We start from the raw sequence: 18936 nt of genomic DNA, 5'->3' as shown, positions 1-18936 counted from the left end.
TATAATGAAAGCATTACATACCTTGGAAGGGATCTAAAACTTAAGTAGCTCAACTGCTGTAAAAACAAGCACCCCAACATACCCTGGAGGCCAGCTAGCACAGGTTCTTTGATCTGCTTTTCTAAAAGGAAAGCAACTTTTGAGGGGTCAACAATCACTTTAATCAAGCACATGTGTCATTCACTTAGTTCAGGGGAAAAGGTCAGCACTCTGAACTTCAGAGAAAATATAAACCGAGAAATAAAGACCAACAGACAGGGCTTCCAACTGTCTGACATAAGCAATACGTACATCATAGATCAACAAACAGATCCAACTGTCTGACCATACATACATATATAGTTACCAGAGAGACAAGCACCAACATCTGGGTTTTCAGAGCTGGGGGGCGCCTTAGCACTGCTCATAGTCTCGTCTGATCAAACAAACATTTTCAGTGAGTAAACCCCAAAGTAAAACCTCACTTCAGAGTATTGATACATTTTTAAGAGCCAAAGGGCATCACAACCCTTGAGAACCAGTGCCTCATTAACAAAAGGTGTGGGCCTTCCTACAAATCTTCCCTAATCAAACTCCTCTTAATGGGCAGGTCCATTCATGGGTGGGGAAGATCTTCCCATTAAGAAGCAAAATTATGTTAACAATAAGCAAAAATGCATTATCAATACAACTGCCTATGGAAATGCCAGGAATGATAATGAACTTATCCCACCTTAGAGCATGCCTTCAAATCTTTGTCCTCAGCCTCCCATCTGCATAAACTTCATCAGAAATCTGGGAAAGGTAACTCCCTGGTTACCACAAATAAGAGTGGGGTCCTTCCCAAAAGGAGCCCTCTCTGAAGGAGGAAGAATTACTAGGGCATACTTTTACATGTATACGTCATCCCCTTGATTAGAATGTAAACTTCCTGAGGTCAGGTTTCATTTTTGTCATTATATCCCCAAGTGCCTAACATTGCATCTTACACATGGTAAGTACTCAATAAATGACTGTTGAAATGTGTTTTCTTTCAGATCGTCCATCTCCACCAAGAAACCTTGCTGTGGTTGATATCAAAGCTGAATCTTGTTACTTGACATGGGATGCTCCTCTAGATAATGGTGGCAGTGAAATCACCCATTATGTCATTGACAAGCGTGATGCAAGTAGGAAGAAGGCTGAATGGGAGGAGGTCACCAACACTGCTGTGGAAAGAAGATATGGGGTAACCTTTTCTGGGCACTTTATAACATTAAAACTACTAGTGGCTAAGCAAGTGGCATTCTAGTGTCCCTTAGAATTCAATGATTAATTCTCCAAAAAATTTTTTCACACTTATTTTGTGATTGAATCACACAGTACCATTTGTATATGGCCACTTAAATTACTCTTTGATGAGGGAGTTGATACAGCAACTCTGAAAATCATACCTTTTCAGAGAGGAGTCAGAAAGCATGGGAGATACAAATATTTCTTATTAAACTATGACCTCTTTTCTGCCTCTGCTACATACAGTTATTTTTGTTGTGCATAGTTTGTTTACAGCCTAGGTGAAGAATCTAACTTCTGACCCAAGATCCTAAAACAGTTGGTATTTAACCCTGACAATGATTACAGAACCCATTCTGGGTTCACATTTCCATTCCTATAAAGATCATTCCTATAAAGAAGTTAGAAAACCACTGCCTTAGGGCAAGATTTGGTCTGGGAACCAAAAACAATTTTAACATTTTAAAACAAATTTGTAATGTATTTAAAAATGTAGAAATTATTCTTAATTTCTAAGCCCACAAAAATAGATTGCTGGGGTGGATATGTTGACCCTTGCATAGAAAATCATCTGGCATTGTACTGCTAAGTTATAAAAGTAAAATATGAAAGTGAGTGAAATTCAATATAAGGCTTAAAAATAAACAATTATTTTCTGTCTTCTAGGTCTGGAAGCTTATTCCAAATGGTCAATATGAGTTCAGAGTAAGAGCAGTGAATAAATATGGAGCTAGTGATGAATGCAAATCAGATAAAGTGGTCATTCAAGATCCCTATCGCACTCCTGGACCTCCAGGAAAACCCAAAGTTTTAGAGCGTACTAAAGGATCAATGCTAGTGAGCTGGACACCTCCTTTGGACAATGGGGGGTCTCCAATCACTGGCTATTGGCTGGAGAAGAGAGAAGAGGGCGGCTCCTATTGGTCACGTGTTAGCAGAGCACCAATTACAAAAACAGGATTGAAAGGAGTGGAATTTAATGTTCCACGCTTGATTGAAGGTGTTAAATATCAATTCAGAGCACTGGCAATAAATGCAGCTGGAGTTGGTCCTCCCAGCGAACCATCAGACCCTGCTGTAGCAGGAGATCCTATATGTAAGTATGCTTGGATTTGTGTAAGGGGCACAGTTATTTAGTGGGCAGCCTGACTGAATACTGAACACATAGTTTTGGATAAGTTTAAAATACTTTATCCATAAAACCCTGGGTTATTGAGGTGTACTATGTCATTTAAGGTACATTGCTTTATGGCATGTTTTCTTAGATTCTCCCTGGACAAATTCGTATGAGAATCTGATTTATAAAATGAAATGTGAACAGTATTCCAGGCTGTATCAACCAATAAACATTTCTTAGGCATCTACTATGTGCTAGTGCTAAATGTTGGAAATACAAAAGGAGGCAAAATACGGTCCCTATTCTCAAAGGAAGAGCAAAAAATCTAATGGCAGTGAGGTATGGGCTATTCTATGGTTAGGATAGATGTATTTAGAATGTTATCAAGTGGGAATATAATGATCCTTCTTTAAAGTTTTATAAGCAAGTATAGTACGGAGTAGGCTGACCTGGAAGTAAAGAAGAAAGACCTGGTTTCAAGATCTGCCTCTGTAATGTAACTATGTGTTATAATGGGCAAGTCACAACCTATCAGTGCCAGAAGTGATCGGTTTTAAATTTCAGAGGAGCTAAGATTTGTATCCATATGGGAAGATTTCCCTTTGGGAGTTCCCTATATTCTGAAATCATAGATAAGGATTTTTTTTAAAGACATAATTAAATGAGATTAAATTTTCAGGGAATATATCGTGGAGTATACTTCTTAGGAGAACCTATAAAGTAGAAAAGATGTTTAATGATCTGAGAACTATAAGCTGAAATTCATAAAGCACTTTAAGGTATTACAAAATACCTTCATTATTACACTTCCACAAAAATGCTGTTAGAAAGGTACTATAGGTGTTATTAGGTCCATTTTTTAGGTGAAGAAAGTGATGCTCAAAGGAGATAAGTTACTAGCCCATGACCACATGGCTATTAAGTATCACAAGCAGATTCTAAACTGGGTATCACCTGTCTATATCCAACACCCTTTCCAGGAGACCACACTGACTCTTTGAATGTTATACTTTCTAGAGTCAAGGATCTGAAATACGTCAAGGCCTTTGTAATATTTTCTTTTGTGACTTTTATGTCTTCTTTAAGAGATGATTTCTTCTATTATTCTCTCTCCTTTCTTCAGGATATAAAAATTATGTGTAAGCATTTATAGGAAAGTCTCATTTGCTGTATACATCTAGCCCACACCCACTATCCAAATTTGATCTGCTTTTCCTTTTTTTCCCCCAATCTTTTTAGTCCCACCTGGTCCACCTTCATGCCCAGAAGTCAAGGACAAAACTAAGTCAACCATAACCCTTGCATGGAAACCTCCAGCCAAGGATGGTGGTAGTCCAATCAAGGGATATATTGTTGAAATGCAAGAAGAAGGCACTTCTGACTGGAAAAAAGTAAATGAACCAGACAAACTTCTGACTACCTGTGAATGTGTTGTACCTAATTTGAAAGAACTCAGAAAATACCGATTCCAAGTGAAAGCTGTAAATGATGCAGGGGAATCTGAACCCAGTGGGGCAACTGGAGAGATACCTGCCGGTGATATTCAAGGTACTGGTGCGAAATTAGCATAAAGTAGTTCATGTGAAGTTATAAAAACAGATAGCTTTATTAATAAATAAATAATAATAATAGAAAGTTCTCCAAATGGACTAAGTATCTTCATATTATTTGGGATATTGCAGAGCCTCCAGAGGTTTTCATTGACATTGGAGCCCAGGACAGTTTGATTTGTCCTGCTGGATCACAGATCAAGATTCCAGCTGTTATTAAGGGACGCCCAACACCAAAATCATCTTGGGAGTTTGAGGGAAAAGCAAAGAAGACAGTAAAGGTAAAAAAAAAAAAAAGTTTCATAGTCCAAAAAAATTTCATCAAATTGATGTAAGCACATGTGCTTCACTTAATTATTCTTCTTTTCTAACAGGACAACGTTCACAATATACCTGAAGATGCCCAGGTAAAATAATTTAAATATTTGTAATACCAGTTGACAAATTTGGCACTAGTTCTGTGAAATGTCTAAATATGTATTATTTTCTTAATATAGCTTGAAACTGCTGAAAACTCTTCAGTGATTATTATTAATAACTGCAAACGAGAACACACAGGCAAATATAGCATTACTGCCAAGAACAAAGCAGGACAAAAAACTGCAAACTGCAGAGTTAAAGTCATGGGTAAGACTTTCAAACTCTAAAGTCATCAAATTAAAATGATTAGCTATTTTTTTAGGTATTTCAGTGAAATCATTTGTATTGTCATGTGTAATCAACAGATGTACCAGGACCACCCAAAGACCTGAAAGTCAGTGACATTACAAGGAGCAGTTGCAAACTTTCATGGAAGATGCCAGATGATGATGGTGGAGACAGAATCAAAGGCTATGTTATCGAGAAAAGGACTGTTGATGGGAAGGCCTGGACAAAAGTTAATCCAAACTGTGGCAGCACCTCATTTGTAGTACCGGACCTCCTCTCTGAACAACAGTATTTCTTCCGAGTGCGTGCTGAAAACCGCTTTGGTATTGGTCCACCTGCAGAAACCATCCAAAGGACCACTGCTAGAGATCCAATATGTACGTTTTAATCTAATTGAATCTCTCAAAGTGTAAATTGAAACTATCTTCTCACAACTAAAATGTATTATTATATTTCTTGTCTCATTTTTCTTTTTAATATTTTTAAAGTTCCTCCTGATCCACCCATTAAGCTCAAGATTGGCCTTATTACCAAGGACACAGTGAGTCTGACGTGGAAGCCCCCGAAAAATGATGGCGGTGCCCCTGTCACACACTATATTGTTGAGTGCCTCGCCTGGGATCCTACTGGGAAAAAGAAAGAAGCATGGAAACAATGCAATAAGAGAGATGTAGAAGAAACTAAGTTTACTGTTGAGGACCTCATAGAAGGTGGAGAATATGAATTCCGAGTCAAAGCTGTCAATGAAGCAGGAGTCAGCAAACCTTCAGATACAGTTGGTCCCGTCATTGTGAAAGATCAGACATGTAAGTGTGGAAGAAGCTATTGACAGATACCTTCTCATTTTATACCTTTCTAGCTTTTAACAATTGGTTGCTGAGTGACTTCATTGAAAATAATATTAGAGTAGAAGTCAGGGACCCCCATTGACGCTTATTAGAATCTGGGCATGTCACTTCATTTTATTTTCCCCAACTGTTACATGGTATTGTCATATTTACTTGTATAGTCTCTCTTCTTCCGTTCAGAGGAAGTTATTCTGGTTTTTTTCTTTAGCATAATTTCTTCCTTAGTAGACCATAATGGATGTAAGGATTCATAGGAGCATTATTAAAGATTTGATAAGAGCGGCTAATGTGCAAATATTCAAGATTGCACAAAGCAAGAAGAGTGCTTAATTACTACTCACCTGGACAACAGGAGATGCTACGAGCAATTTACATATATAATCTCCTTTTTTATCCACTCTAACTCCATCTTGCTAATTTTATTGCTAAAATAGCTGCTAAAAGTAGGGAAATTATAGGAATAAATACGGTAATAATACAGGGATTATTAAGGAAAGATTGCTTTAATCCACTTTGAGAAGTTTTAAGAAAAATTAACTTCTATAAACTTTTTTGGGGAAAAGTACCAAACCAATTTTATTCTCTAACTACTAATATTACCACAACATTATAATGCTTAAAAGTTTATTAAGCATTTTCCTAACCATAACTTTATGAAATAGGTAATAGTAATATTATTATCCCTGTTTTATGGTGGAGGAAATAGTCTGTCAGTGAGTAAGTGATTTATCCAAGGCCATTAGTTAACCATCTGAAGTAGGATTTTAAATTAGGCCTCCTTACTCCAACTCCAGCACTTCATATGTTATACCCTCCTGCCTTTCATAACTAATATTACTGTAACTAACAGCTGTCTTGGTTATCTTCATTCTCTGAGCCCCAGTAGGACCATAGTATCTATTTACACTGCGTCCCTCTTTCTACATTTTCTACTTTATCTGGGCTTACATCTAAGTGAAGTAATAAATTGCTCCAGACCACATTTCTTCAGAAAAGGAATAAATAATCAAAAAATGAACAGAGCAGTTCCCCCCTCATAAAGTTGCATCCGTGTTACAGATTATCAGACAGACTTGCAACAGCAATTGCTAGAACACTAACATTTCTTCTATCTGTTATGGACCACTTTTTTGCCAGAACATGGCTCTGGTTGGGGATGAAACCAAATGTGAAATGAGGCCAGATGTCTTCATTTCCAATAACAACATGTCTTCTTTTCTGATCCAGGCCCACCATCAATTGATCTAAAAGAATTTATGGAGGTTGAAGAAGGAACAGATGTTAATATTGTGGCTAAAGTTAAAGGAGTACCTTTCCCTACATTAACATGGTTTAAAGCTCCTCCGAAGAAACCTGATGCCAAAGCTCCTGTTGTATATGACCAGCATATCAACAAGCTTGTGGTTGATGACACTTGCACCTTGGTGATTCCACAGTCTCGTAGGAGTGATACTGCCCTGTACACACTTACAGCTGTCAATAATCTGGGAACAGCATCAAAAGAGATGAGACTGAATGTTCTTGGTAAATATAAAATAGTTCCTACAAGATGCATGTTAATGAACTACCCATATGATTGTTCATTTTAAATGCATTTGGATAATTAACTGTTGTTTTTCAAACTCTATTTTAGGTCGTCCTGGACCTCCAGTGGGACCCATAAAATTCGAATCCATTTCAGCTGATCAGATGACTTTATCTTGGCTTCCACCTCTAGATGATGGTGGTTCCAAGATTACAAATTATGTTGTTGAGAAAAGAGAAGCTAATAGGAAAACATGGGTACGTGTTTCCAGTGAACCTAAGGAGTGTACATACACAATCCCCAAATTACTGGAGGGCCATGAATATGTATTCCGTATAATGGCACAAAATAAATATGGTATTGGAGAACCTCTTGACAGTGAACCAGAAACAGCAAGAAATTTGTTCTGTAAGTATGATGCTATTTTCAAATGCAAATCTCTTTTTGTGTATTTTTACATTTTTTTACAAACCCATATAACTCTTTCACAGCTGTCCCTGGGGCCCCTGACAAGCCAACTGTAAGCAGTGTAAAGCGTGACTCCATGACTGTCAACTGGGAGGAACCAGAATATGATGGAGGCTCTCCTGTGACGGGCTACTGGCTAGAAATGAAGGACACCACATCCAAGAGATGGAAGAGAGTCAACCGGGATCCTATCAAAGCTATGACTTTAGGAGTTTCTTATAAAGTGACAGGCCTCATTGAAGGTTCAGATTATCAGTTCCGAGTATATGCTATCAATGCTGCTGGAGTTGGCCCTGCAAGCCTGCCATCTGACCCAGTAACAGCTAGAGATCCAATTGGTAAATCTTTAAACATTCAGTTTTTAATTTATCAGATGTTTCATGAAGAATTAAACTGACTAATATAATGGTTATTTCTAGCCCCACCAGGTCCTCCCTTCCCCAAAGTGACTGACTGGACCAAATCATCTGTAGATTTGGAATGGACTCCTCCAGTAAAGGATGGAGGGTCTAAAATTACTGGATACATAGTTGAATACAAAGAAGAAGGAAAGGAAGAATGGGAAAAGGTAGGTAAATTTTGATGTTTTGAAAGCAAACATCATTACTAAAAGATTATTATGTTTTCAAAAATGCTAACAACATGTTTTGAAACTCAGGCAAAAGATAAGGAAGTAAGAGGAACAAAACTTGTAGTGCCTGGATTAAAAGAAGGTGCGTTCTACAAATTTAGAGTTAGAGCAGTCAACATTGCTGGCGTTGGAGAACCCGGAGAAGCGACTGATATTATTGAAATGAAGGACAGAATTGGTAACTGATTTTATGATTAACACACCTGAATCTTATTTTAAAACTGAAATCTATGTTCAGTGAAAAACAAACTTTCATTTACCTTTTCTTGTCTCAGTTCTTCCTGACCTCCAGCTGGATGCTAGTGTCAGAGACAGAATTGTGGTCCATGCTGGTGGGGTGATTCGTATTATAGCATATGTCTCTGGGAAGCCACCTCCCACAGTCACCTGGAGCATGAATGAAAGAGCGTTACCAGAAGAAGCAAACATTGAAACAACAGCTATTAGCTCATCTATGGTCATCAAAAATTGCAAGAGGAGTCATCAGGGTGTCTATTCTCTTCTTGCTAAAAATGCAGGTGGAGAAAGAAAGAAAACAATTATTGTTGATGTGTTAGGTAAGTAAGCCCAAATTTATTCACTACATAATCTCTTTAAAATTGTTTTATTATCATTTTAGCAAGAATGATTCAGATAATTACTTCATAGTTAACAGCTCAGCACCTAAACATTTGGTTTCAGTTTAATGGCAAAAAGAGATATTTAGTCTCTGTTACCTACAAGTAATAATGCTTATTAATTCTGAAATGGGGAATATAATTATTATATTTAGTTGATTTAACTTGAAAATAGTCACATAGTGGTGAAGTGAATTCTTGATTAGAAAGTTGGAAATTAAAATGATTATTGACCTAGTCTACAGCTGTTCCCTGATTAATATAGACAATCTGCTGGAAGCAAGAGAGACAACAGTCTCCACTTGCAGTAAAACCATCTGGTCCAGAAAGTTTGCTGCTACCAGCAACTATTTCCAGTACCAGCAACTGTTTCCCAAATATTTCATTTAAATATATATTTAAGCATACTAAAAATAACCCCAAAAGATTCTTAGAAATATGTATTAGACCTTAACTTATTCACACAAAAAGATTTTGCCTTAAAAAAAATACCCAAGGGTAACAAAGCAATGAGCATAAACATGGATCTGAAATTCTCTATGATAATAATTTCTCTTCTCTTGTTATCAGATGTTCCAGGTCCAGTTGGAATTCCATTCCTTCCTCATAACCTAACCAATGACTCTTGCAAACTGACATGGTTTTCTCCAGAAGATGATGGTGGGTCACCTATCACCAATTATGTCATTGAAAAGCGGGAAGCTGATCGCAGAGCTTGGACCCCAGTAACTTATACAGTCACAAGGCACAATGCTACAGTACAAGGACTGATACAAGGAAAAGCCTACTTTTTCCGCATTGCTGCTGAAAATAGCATTGGCATGGGCCCATTTGTTGAGACACAAGATGCACTTGTCATCCAGGATCCAATGAGTAAGTAATCTAAGTTTAAAGATTTATTCAGCTACTCAGTGAAAGTTCAAGATAGGAAAATACCTGTAACTATGCTATCGTACATTTTACACATACTTTTTAGGCACCCATGTGCACCTAGATAGAACACAGTTCTGAGTTTAAATCTAGGCTTAGATACTTACTAGCTGTGTGACCCTGAGCAAATCACTTAACCCTGTTTGTCTCAGTTTCTTCATCTGTAAAATGAGCTGAAGAAGGAAGTATCGAACTACTACAGTATCTTTAGCAAGAAAATCCCAAATAGGGTCACAAAGAGCCAGATAGGACTGAAACTACTCAACAATAACAACAAAATATATGTATATGTATGTACACATATGTCTGTATATAGGTATATGTGTACAGCCTCAGTAGAGATGGATGGATTGAAAGGCAGGAAACCTCAGTTTCTTTTCAATTTTGACACTAACTAGCTGTCTGGCTGAATAAGTGACTTATTTAGCTTATCTAAGCTTTGACTTCCTCATTAGTTAAATGAAGAGATTTAGACTAGATGATCTCTCTGAGGTCCATCTTGCTACAGAAATTATATTCTTTTATTTGAATCAAAGTAAATCATTTAAGTTCAAATTAAATCCTCAGGAAAGGGAAATTTTTCATATTGTTAAAAAGTAATTTCTTTCATTGTTATCTCATATTTTTACTATAGCTGTCCCAGAGCGTCCAGAAGACCTTGAAGTCAAAGAAGTTACTAAAGACTCTGTAAGTCTAACTTGGAATCCCCCTAAGTATGATGGAGGATCAGAAATAATTAACTATATACTAGAAAGTCGTCTCATTGGAACGGAAAAGTTCCACAAAGTTACAACAGACAACTTACTTAGTAGAAAATTTACAGTTAAAGGCTTGAAAGAAGGCGATACTTATGAGTACCGCGTAAGTGCCGTCAATATTATTGGGCAAGGCAAGCCATCATTCTGCACAAAGCCAATCACTTGCAAAGATGAACTTGGTAAGTGTCTCAGATACTTTGAATACCTGCTGTGCAATTGTGGATTTATTATATTGTGACAGTAAAACTGATTTGATTTCAAAATTATTTATTTAGCTCCTCCAACACTTGACCTGGACTTTAGGGATAAGCTCACTATTCGGGTTGGTGAAGCTTTTGCTCTGACTGGACGTTACTCAGGCAAGCCAAAACCAAAGATCACGTGGTTGAAAGATGAAGCTGATGTCTTAGAAGACGATCGTACAAAGATCAAGTCTACTCCAACAACGCTGTCTCTAGAAAAGGTCAAAGCCAAACGTGCAGACTCTGGCAAATACACTGTGATTGTTGAGAATAGTACAGGTTCAAGGAAAGGTTCCTGTCAAGTCAATGTTGTTGGTAAGGATTAATTAGTACTACAATCTATAGGCATTCTGTTAAATCAAGAGTATAAATGAAATCTACATTCTGTGGGGTTTTTTTTCCCTTCCACAGACCGTCCTGGACCTCCAGTGGGACCTGTTATTTTTGATGAAGTACACAAAGATCATTTTATTATCTCTTGGAAGCCTCCTTTAGATGATGGAGGAAGTGAAATTACTAATTACATCATTGAGAAGAAGGAGCTAAGCAAAGATGTTTGGATACCAGTAACATCGGCAAGTGCTAAGACAACATGTAAAGTCCCTAAATTGCTTGAGGGAAAGGACTATGTTGTTCGCATATATGCTGAAAATCTTTATGGCATAAGTGATCCATTAGTGTCTGATTCAATGAAAGCCAAGGATCGTTTCAGTATGTATTTTAAAAATTATTCTTTAGTTTTTTGCTATTTCAATATTAGTACAATATTGAATGGATATTGAACACATTATGATAATATTTCTTTAGGTGTTCCTGCTGCACCAGATCAACCAATTGTTACTGAAGTTACTAAAGATTCTGCATTAGTAACCTGGAACAAACCATATGATGGAGGCAAGCCTATCACAACATATATTGTGGAAAAGAAGGAAACCAAGTCTAAAAAATGGGTCAGAGTTTCCAGAGAGCCTATTCATCCATACACCAAATTTAGGGTTCCTGATCTCGTGGAAGGATGTCAATATGAATTCCGAGTTTCAGCAGAAAATGAAATTGGTGTTGGTGATCCAAGCCCACCCTCAAAACCAGTATTTGCTAAAGATCCCATTGGTAGTATATCAAAACATTTATTCAGTTTTCACATTAGTTAACTTTTTAAAGCTGTGTCTTGATATTCTTTCATTTTCTTGTCCTTTATATAGCTAAACCAAGTCCACCTATTAACCCTGAAGCAGTAGACACAACGAAAAATTCAGTTGATTTGATCTGGCAACCACCACGTCATGATGGTGGAAGCAAGATTCTGGGCTATATTGTGGAATACCAGAAAGTTGGAGATGAAGAATGGAAAAAAGCCAATCATACTCCAGAGGCATGCCCTGAACCAAAATATAAAGTCACAGGTCTTAAGGATGGTCAGACCTATAAATTCAGAGTAATGGCAGTCAATGAAGCAGGGGAATCAGACCCAGCTCATGTTCCTGAGCCAGTGTTAGTAAGAGACAGACTTGGTATGTAAAATATCCTCATACCTATATTTTATTTTATTTATAAAATAATTTTTAATTTATTTTATTTATAAAATATATTCCTTAAATCATGCTCATCAAACAATCCTTTTCCTTTCAGAACCTCCTGAATTGATTCTAGATGCTAATATGGCAAGGGAGCAATACATAAGGGTTGGAGATACCTTAAGACTTAGTGCTATCATTAAAGGAGTTCCATTCCCAAAAGTAACATGGAAAAAAGAAGACAGAGAAGTTCCTTTAAAAGCACAAATTGAGGTTACACCAGTTGGTAGTAAGCTTGAAATTCGTAACTCTGCCCATGAAGATGGTGGAATTTATTCTTTGACAGTGGAGAATCCAGCAGGTTCAAAGACAGTCTCAGTAAAAGTTGTTGTACTAGGTAATCATTCTAATGTGAACATTCTTAAATAATGAATTTTTTCAGCATCTAAATATGATGAGTTCAGTAAAATAATCATACATTTAATATTTTTCAGATAAACCTGGACCACCTAGAAATCTGGAAGTTAGTGAGATTAGAAAGGATTCTTGTTACCTTACCTGGAAAGAACCACTGGATGATGGTGGTTCAGATATTACCAATTATGTGGTGGAAAGAAGAGATGTTGCCAGTGCCCAGTGGTCACCTATTTCAACTACATCCAAGAAGAAGAGTCATTTTGCTAAACATCTCAATGAAGGCAATCAGTATCTCTTCCGTGTAGCTGCTGAGAATCAATATGGACGTGGTCCATTTGTGGAAATTCCTAAACCTATCAAGGCCATGGATCCTCTCCGTAAGTTGCCTTTTTACATATAAAAAAAATTATTCCAATATTCTTGGTTTCAATTTTTTTTTTTGCTACCTTATTTACCACATATTTTTTCCATGAAAAAAGAACCCCCAGGACCTCCCAAGAACTTGCATCATGTGGATGTTGACAAGAATGAAGTCTCTCTGGTTTGGAATAAACCAGATCGTGATGGTGGTTCTCCAATTACTGGATATTTAGTAGAATATCAAGAAGATGGTACAGAAGACTGGATTAAATTTAAAACTGTGACAAACTTAGAGTGTGTTGTTACTGGTCTACAACAAGGGAAGATCTACAAATTCCGTGTAAAAGCTCAGAATATCGTGGGCCTTAGTCTTCCTGACACAACTATTCCAATAGAGTGTCAAGAAAAACTAGGTAATGTTTATTGACATGATTATTCTGTTATTTTTTTTAAATCATTCTTGAGTTGAAAATCAAATTCTAATTTTGTGTATTTTATTTTCCAGTACCTCCATCTGTGGAGCTTGATGTGAAATTAATTGAAGGCCTTGTGGTAAAGGCTGGAACCACCGTAAGATTCCCTGCCATTATAAGAGGTGTCCCTACTCCCACTGTAAAGTGGTCAACTGATGGGATTGAAATTACATCAGATGACCACTACAACATTGAAACTGACAGCTTCTCATCAGTACTTACCATCAAAAACTGTTTACGGAAAGACACTGGGGAATACTTGATCACTGTTTCTAATGCAGCTGGTAGCAAAACAGCAGCAGTTCATCTTACTGTTCTTGATGTTCCTGGACCACCAACAGGTCCTATTGATATACTTGATGTCACCCCTGAACATATGGTTATTGCATGGCGACCACCCAAGGATGATGGTGGAAGCCCTGTAATCAATTATATCGTTGAGAAAAAAGATACAAGGAAAGATACTTGGGGTGTAGTCTCTTCAGGAAGCAGTAAGACTAAGCTGAAGGTCCCTCATCTACAAAAGGGAAATGAATATATTTTCCGTGTTCGAGCAGAGAATAAGATGGGTGTTGGCCCACCTCTTGACTCCACACCTACTGTAGCTAAACACAAGTTTAACCCCCCATCTCCACCTGGCAAACCAGTGGTTACTGACATTACTGAAAATGCTGCAACAGTTTCTTGGACCTTACCAAAATCTGATGGCGGCAGTCCAATAACTGGCTATTATGTGGAACGTCGAGAAGTGACTGGCAAATGGGTGAGGGTTAACAAAACACCAGTAGCTGACTTAAAGTTTAGAGTGACTGGACTCTATGAAGGAAATACATATGAGTTTAGAGTTTTTGCAGAAAATCTTGCAGGCTTAAGCAAACCATCTCCAAGTTCTGATCCAATAAAAGCTTGTCGACCCATCAAACCACCTGGACCACCCATTAATCCAAAACTGAAGGACAAGACCAAAGAAACTGCTGATTTAGTCTGGACAAAGCCACTTAGTGATGGTGGCAGTCCTATATTAGGCTATGTCGTGGAATGTCAGAAACCAGGCACTGCACAGTGGAATAGGATCAATAAAGATGAACTCATTAGACAATGTGCCTACAGGGTACCTGGACTAATTGAAGGAAATGAATATAGATTCCGTATCAAGGCTGCTAACATTGTGGGAGAAGGAGAGCCACGAGAACTAGCAGAATCTGTGATTGCAAAAGACATTCTCCATCCTCCGGAAGTAGAACTTGATGTGACTTGTCGCGATATCATTACTGTTAGAGTAGGCCAAACTATCCGCATTCTGGCTAGGGTCAAAGGCAGACCTGAACCAGATATAACTTGGTCCAAAGAGGGCAAAGTAGTGGTCCGAGACAAGCGGGTTGACCTAATTCATGATTTGCCTCGTGTTGAGTTACAAATTAAAGAAGCTGTTAGAAGTGACCATGGAAAATACATCATTTCAGCTAAGAACAGCAGTGGGCATGCTCAAGGTTCAGCTATTGTCAATGTCCTTGATAGACCAGGACCCTGCCAGAATTTGAGAGTAACTAGTGTCACCAAAGAGAATTGCACTGTCTCCTGGGAAAATCCTCTGGATAATGGGGGCTCAGAAATTACTAATTTTATAGTAGAATGTCGTAAACCAAACCAGAAAGGGTGGTCAATTGTTGCTTCAGATGTTACTAGGCGACTAGTTAAAGCCAACCTCTTGGCCAACAATGAATATTACTTCCGTGTTTGTGCAGAGAATAAAGTGGGTGTTGGGCCAACCACTGAAACTAAAACTCCCATTCTGGCTATTAACCCCATTGATAGGCCAGGTGAACCTGAAAACCTTCATATTGCAGAAAAGGGAAAGACATTTGTTTACCTGAAGTGGCGAAGACCAGATTATGATGGTGGCAGTCCCAATTTATCCTATCATGTTGAGAGAAGACTCAAGGGCTCTGATGATTGGGAAAGAGTACATAAAGGAAGCATTAAGGACACACATTATATGGTTGACAAATGTGTTGAGAACCAGATTTACGAGTTCAGAGTTCAAACAAAGAATGAGGGTGGTGAAAGTGACTGGGTAAGGACAGAGGAAGTTGTTGTGAAGGAAGATTTGCAGAAACCGGTACTTGAGCTGAAAATGAGTGGAGTGCTTACAGTCAAAGCAGGGGAAACTATTAAGCTTGAGGCAGCGGTTAGAGGCAAACCATTCCCAGAAGTTTCATGGACCAAGGACAAAGATGCTACAGATCTAACCAGATCTCCAAGAGCCAAAATTGATACAAGTGCAGAGTCATCCAAATTTACCCTCACAAAAGCAAAGCGAAGTGATGGTGGTAAATATGTGATTACAGCAACAAACACAGCTGGCAGCTTTGTAGCCTATGCAACTGTAAATGTTTTGGACAAACCTGGTCCAGTGAGAAATCTGAAGATCTCTGATGTGTCAAGTGACAGGTGCACAATTCGTTGGGACCCACCAGAAGATGATGGTGGCTGTGAAATACAAAATTATATTTTAGAAAAATGTGAGAGCAAGCGTATGGTTTGGTCTACGTATTCTGCTAATGTCCTCACTCCTGGTACAACAGTGACTCGTCTCATTGAAGGAAATGAATATATTTTTAGAGTACGGGCTGAGAATAAGATAGGTACTGGTCCACCAACAGAGAGTAAACCAGTCATTGCTAAAACTAAATTTGATAGACCTGGTCGCCCTGATCCCCCAGAAGTCACTAAAGTCAGCAAAGAAGAAATGACTGTAGTATGGAATCCACCAGAATATGATGGTGGAAAGTCCATCACAGGGTATATTCTGGAGAAAAAAGAAAAGCATTCAGTTCGATGGGTTCCCGTTACCAAGACTGCTATCCCTGAAAGACGTATGAAAGTTCAGAATCTCCTTCCAGGACATGAATATCAATTCCGTGTCAAGGCAGAAAATGAAATTGGAATTGGAGAACCAAGCTTGCCATCAAAACCAGTAGTGGCAAAAGACCCAATAGGTATTATGCTCTCCTTCTTAAATTACAGTCAACTCTTAATTTGGAGACAGGCATAATAGGAGTAAATTGAATCTGTAACAGATTACAAAGACAAATTCAGCCAATCTTTTCTCAGTAATTTCAGCAGAGAAACCAAATCTTTTGACAGAGCTGCTAACAAACAGCAAAATTGATTGTTTTATTTCTATTTTTTCCTGCCTGCTTGCTCATTAAAGAAAAAAACTACAAAGCAATAAAGAAAATGAAGAAAGGGTAAAATGAACAATATGTCTTTGAATAATTGAGAGTTGACTGTATAGAAATTATTTTCATTAACTTTTCATTTATAGTAATCAGATATTATTATATAACTAGAACATTTATTTTACAATGTACTTTCAGAACCACCTGGTCCACCAACCAATCTCAAGGTGGTTGATACTACCAAGAGTTCCATTACTCTTGGATGGGGAAAACCAGTCTATGATGGTGGTGCACCAATAATTGGATATGTTGTGGAAATGAGACCTAAAATGGCAGGTGCATCTCCTGATGAAGGCTGGAAAAGATGCAATGCAGCTGCACAGCTTATTCGTAAAGAATTCACAGTTACCAGTCTGGATGAGAACCAAGAATATGAGTTCAGGGTTTGTGCACAAAACCAAGTTGGCATTGGACGCCCTGCTGAACTAAAAGATGCTATTAAACCTAAAGAAATACTTGGTAATGACTTATTTTACTTACGCACTTATTTCTGTTTCATTTATGATATGAATCCACATATTCCATATTCCACAAAATGAATTAATCATCTCAATGCAATTTCCAGAACCACCTGAGGTTGATTTGGATGCCAGTATGAGAAAATTGGTTGTCGTCAGAGCAGGATGCCCAATTCGACTATTCGCCATTGTAAGAGGGCGGCCTGCCCCTAAAGTCACTTGGCGGAAAGTGGGTATCGATAACGTTGTCAGAAGAGGACAGGTTGATTTGGTTGACACTATGGCCTTCCTGGTCATTCCTGATTCTACACGAGATGACTCAGGCAAATATTCCCTGACGCTTGTTAATCCTGCAGGAGAAAAGGCTGTATTTGTGAATGTCAGAGTCCTTGGTAAGTTGCCAAAAAGCATTTTCCTTGTCTTTTCAAAAGAATGTTTTAAATTACCAAGGATATAGAGGAGAGGCTATATTTTGTTATGTGATTTTTTTTACAGATACTCCTGGACCTGTGTCTGACTTAAAAGCATCAGATGTCACTAAAACATCATGCCATCTTTCATGGGCACCTCCTGAAAATGATGGTGGAAGCCAAGTAACACATTATATTGTGGAGAAGCGTGAAGCTGAAAGAAAGACATGGGCAACAGTTACTCCAGAAGTTAAGAAAACTAGTTTCCAAGTAACCAATCTTGTTCCAGGAAATGAATATTTCTTCAGAGTAACTGCTGTCAATGAATATGGTCCTGGGGTTCCAACAGACATTCCCAAGCCAGTGATTGCATCTGATCCCCTAAGTAAGTATTGTCTTTGTATCTTAATATCAATTCCAATTCCTGGGATATTATTGCTCTTAATGTAATGTGGGAATACCTTGAAACTAAGACGCTTTTAAATTTTTTTAAAAAAAAAATTAGTTTTACAAATGACAAAACAATGTGATAAATATCTAAATTCCTTATAATTAAGAATTATTTAAGTCTACTCTTTGTCAGTTTCTGATTTGCTTTCAAATGAAATTTAAATACTTTCCCCTAGCTCTCATATTATATACCATATTGAGATGCCATGAAGCAATTGAATCCATCTGGCACTAGTGGGCACTAAGAAAGTACTTTGACTAAGTCATTAACACATTTTCCTTATTTGTGTGTTTTTTTTTCCCCTAGGTGAACCTGATCCACCAAGAAAGCTTGAGGTTACTGAAATGACAAAGAACAGTGCCACATTAGCCTGGTTGCCTCCACTCCGTGATGGGGGTGCTAAGATCGATGGATACATTATCAGCTATCGGGAAGAAGAACAACCTGCAGATCGATGGACAGAGTATTCAGTCGTAAAAGATCTCAGCCTTGTTGTCACTGGCCTGAAGGAAGGAAAGAAATATAAATTTAGAGTAGTGGCCAGGAATGCTGTTGGAGTGAGTTTGCCCAGAGAAGCTGACGGTGTTTATGAAGCCAAAGAACAGCTATGTGAGCAGTCATTGCTGTATTTACTAATTTCACTCATTTCATATTTGTGTAACAAAAGGTGATGGAGATTTTAATTCAGTTTATAGATTATTATATATAATCATGGATCAGAGACAATACCACAGTATATATCATAAGCTTTATTTGTTAGTTTTTTTCAATTGATTAGAACTTATTTTTTCTCTTTGCTATATCTACCACATCCCCTCTCTCAACAACAAATATCAAAACCCTAGTAACAAATAAACATCTTCACCTTTGCCATGTAGAGCTAGAAAGGAGTTTAAAGGCCATCTAGTACAACCCTGCTAACTATAAGTTAAGAAAGGTAAAGTGGTTTCCTTATGGCCGCGGGTTATTTAGTGACCAATTCAGGATGATAATTAAGATCTCTACTGGGCAGATCAGTTGCATGAC

The 18936-nt window shown here is 37.8% G+C and overlaps 1 protein-coding gene across 50 annotated transcripts in view; it reads left to right on the top strand.

The window, feature by feature from the left end:
• TTN (titin) overlaps positions 1–18936 on the top strand; it is a 325993-nt gene that overhangs the window by 245077 nt on the left and 61980 nt on the right. For all 50 annotated transcript variants that reach the window (XM_072612482.1, XM_072612462.1, XM_072612461.1 and 47 more), the window contains 28 exons: positions 1017–1207; positions 1918–2347; positions 3608–3916; positions 4051–4199; positions 4293–4325; positions 4416–4545; positions 4644–4943; positions 5055–5372; positions 6642–6938; positions 7048–7347; positions 7431–7745; positions 7827–7975; positions 8066–8216; positions 8314–8595; positions 9226–9528; positions 10220–10522; positions 10619–10900; positions 10997–11296; positions 11393–11695; positions 11788–12096; positions 12215–12496; positions 12594–12893; positions 12996–13289; positions 13382–16348; positions 16730–17050; positions 17157–17441; positions 17545–17844; positions 18217–18519. In XM_072612482.1, the coding sequence (XP_072468583.1) occupies positions 1017–1207; positions 1918–2347; positions 3608–3916; positions 4051–4199; positions 4293–4325; positions 4416–4545; positions 4644–4943; positions 5055–5372; positions 6642–6938; positions 7048–7347; positions 7431–7745; positions 7827–7975; positions 8066–8216; positions 8314–8595; positions 9226–9528; positions 10220–10522; positions 10619–10900; positions 10997–11296; positions 11393–11695; positions 11788–12096; positions 12215–12496; positions 12594–12893; positions 12996–13289; positions 13382–16348; positions 16730–17050; positions 17157–17441; positions 17545–17844; positions 18217–18519 (10206 nt within the window). The remainder of the gene's footprint in view (positions 1–1016; positions 1208–1917; positions 2348–3607; positions 3917–4050; positions 4200–4292; positions 4326–4415; positions 4546–4643; positions 4944–5054; positions 5373–6641; positions 6939–7047; positions 7348–7430; positions 7746–7826; positions 7976–8065; positions 8217–8313; positions 8596–9225; positions 9529–10219; positions 10523–10618; positions 10901–10996; positions 11297–11392; positions 11696–11787; positions 12097–12214; positions 12497–12593; positions 12894–12995; positions 13290–13381; positions 16349–16729; positions 17051–17156; positions 17442–17544; positions 17845–18216; positions 18520–18936) is intronic.

This window comes from Notamacropus eugenii, chromosome 5 (assembly GCF_028372415.1).
Source record: "Notamacropus eugenii isolate mMacEug1 chromosome 5, mMacEug1.pri_v2, whole genome shotgun sequence".
Taxonomy (NCBI): domain Eukaryota; kingdom Metazoa; phylum Chordata; class Mammalia; order Diprotodontia; family Macropodidae; genus Notamacropus; species Notamacropus eugenii.
This window is presented reverse-complemented; position numbering and strand designations above follow the sequence as displayed.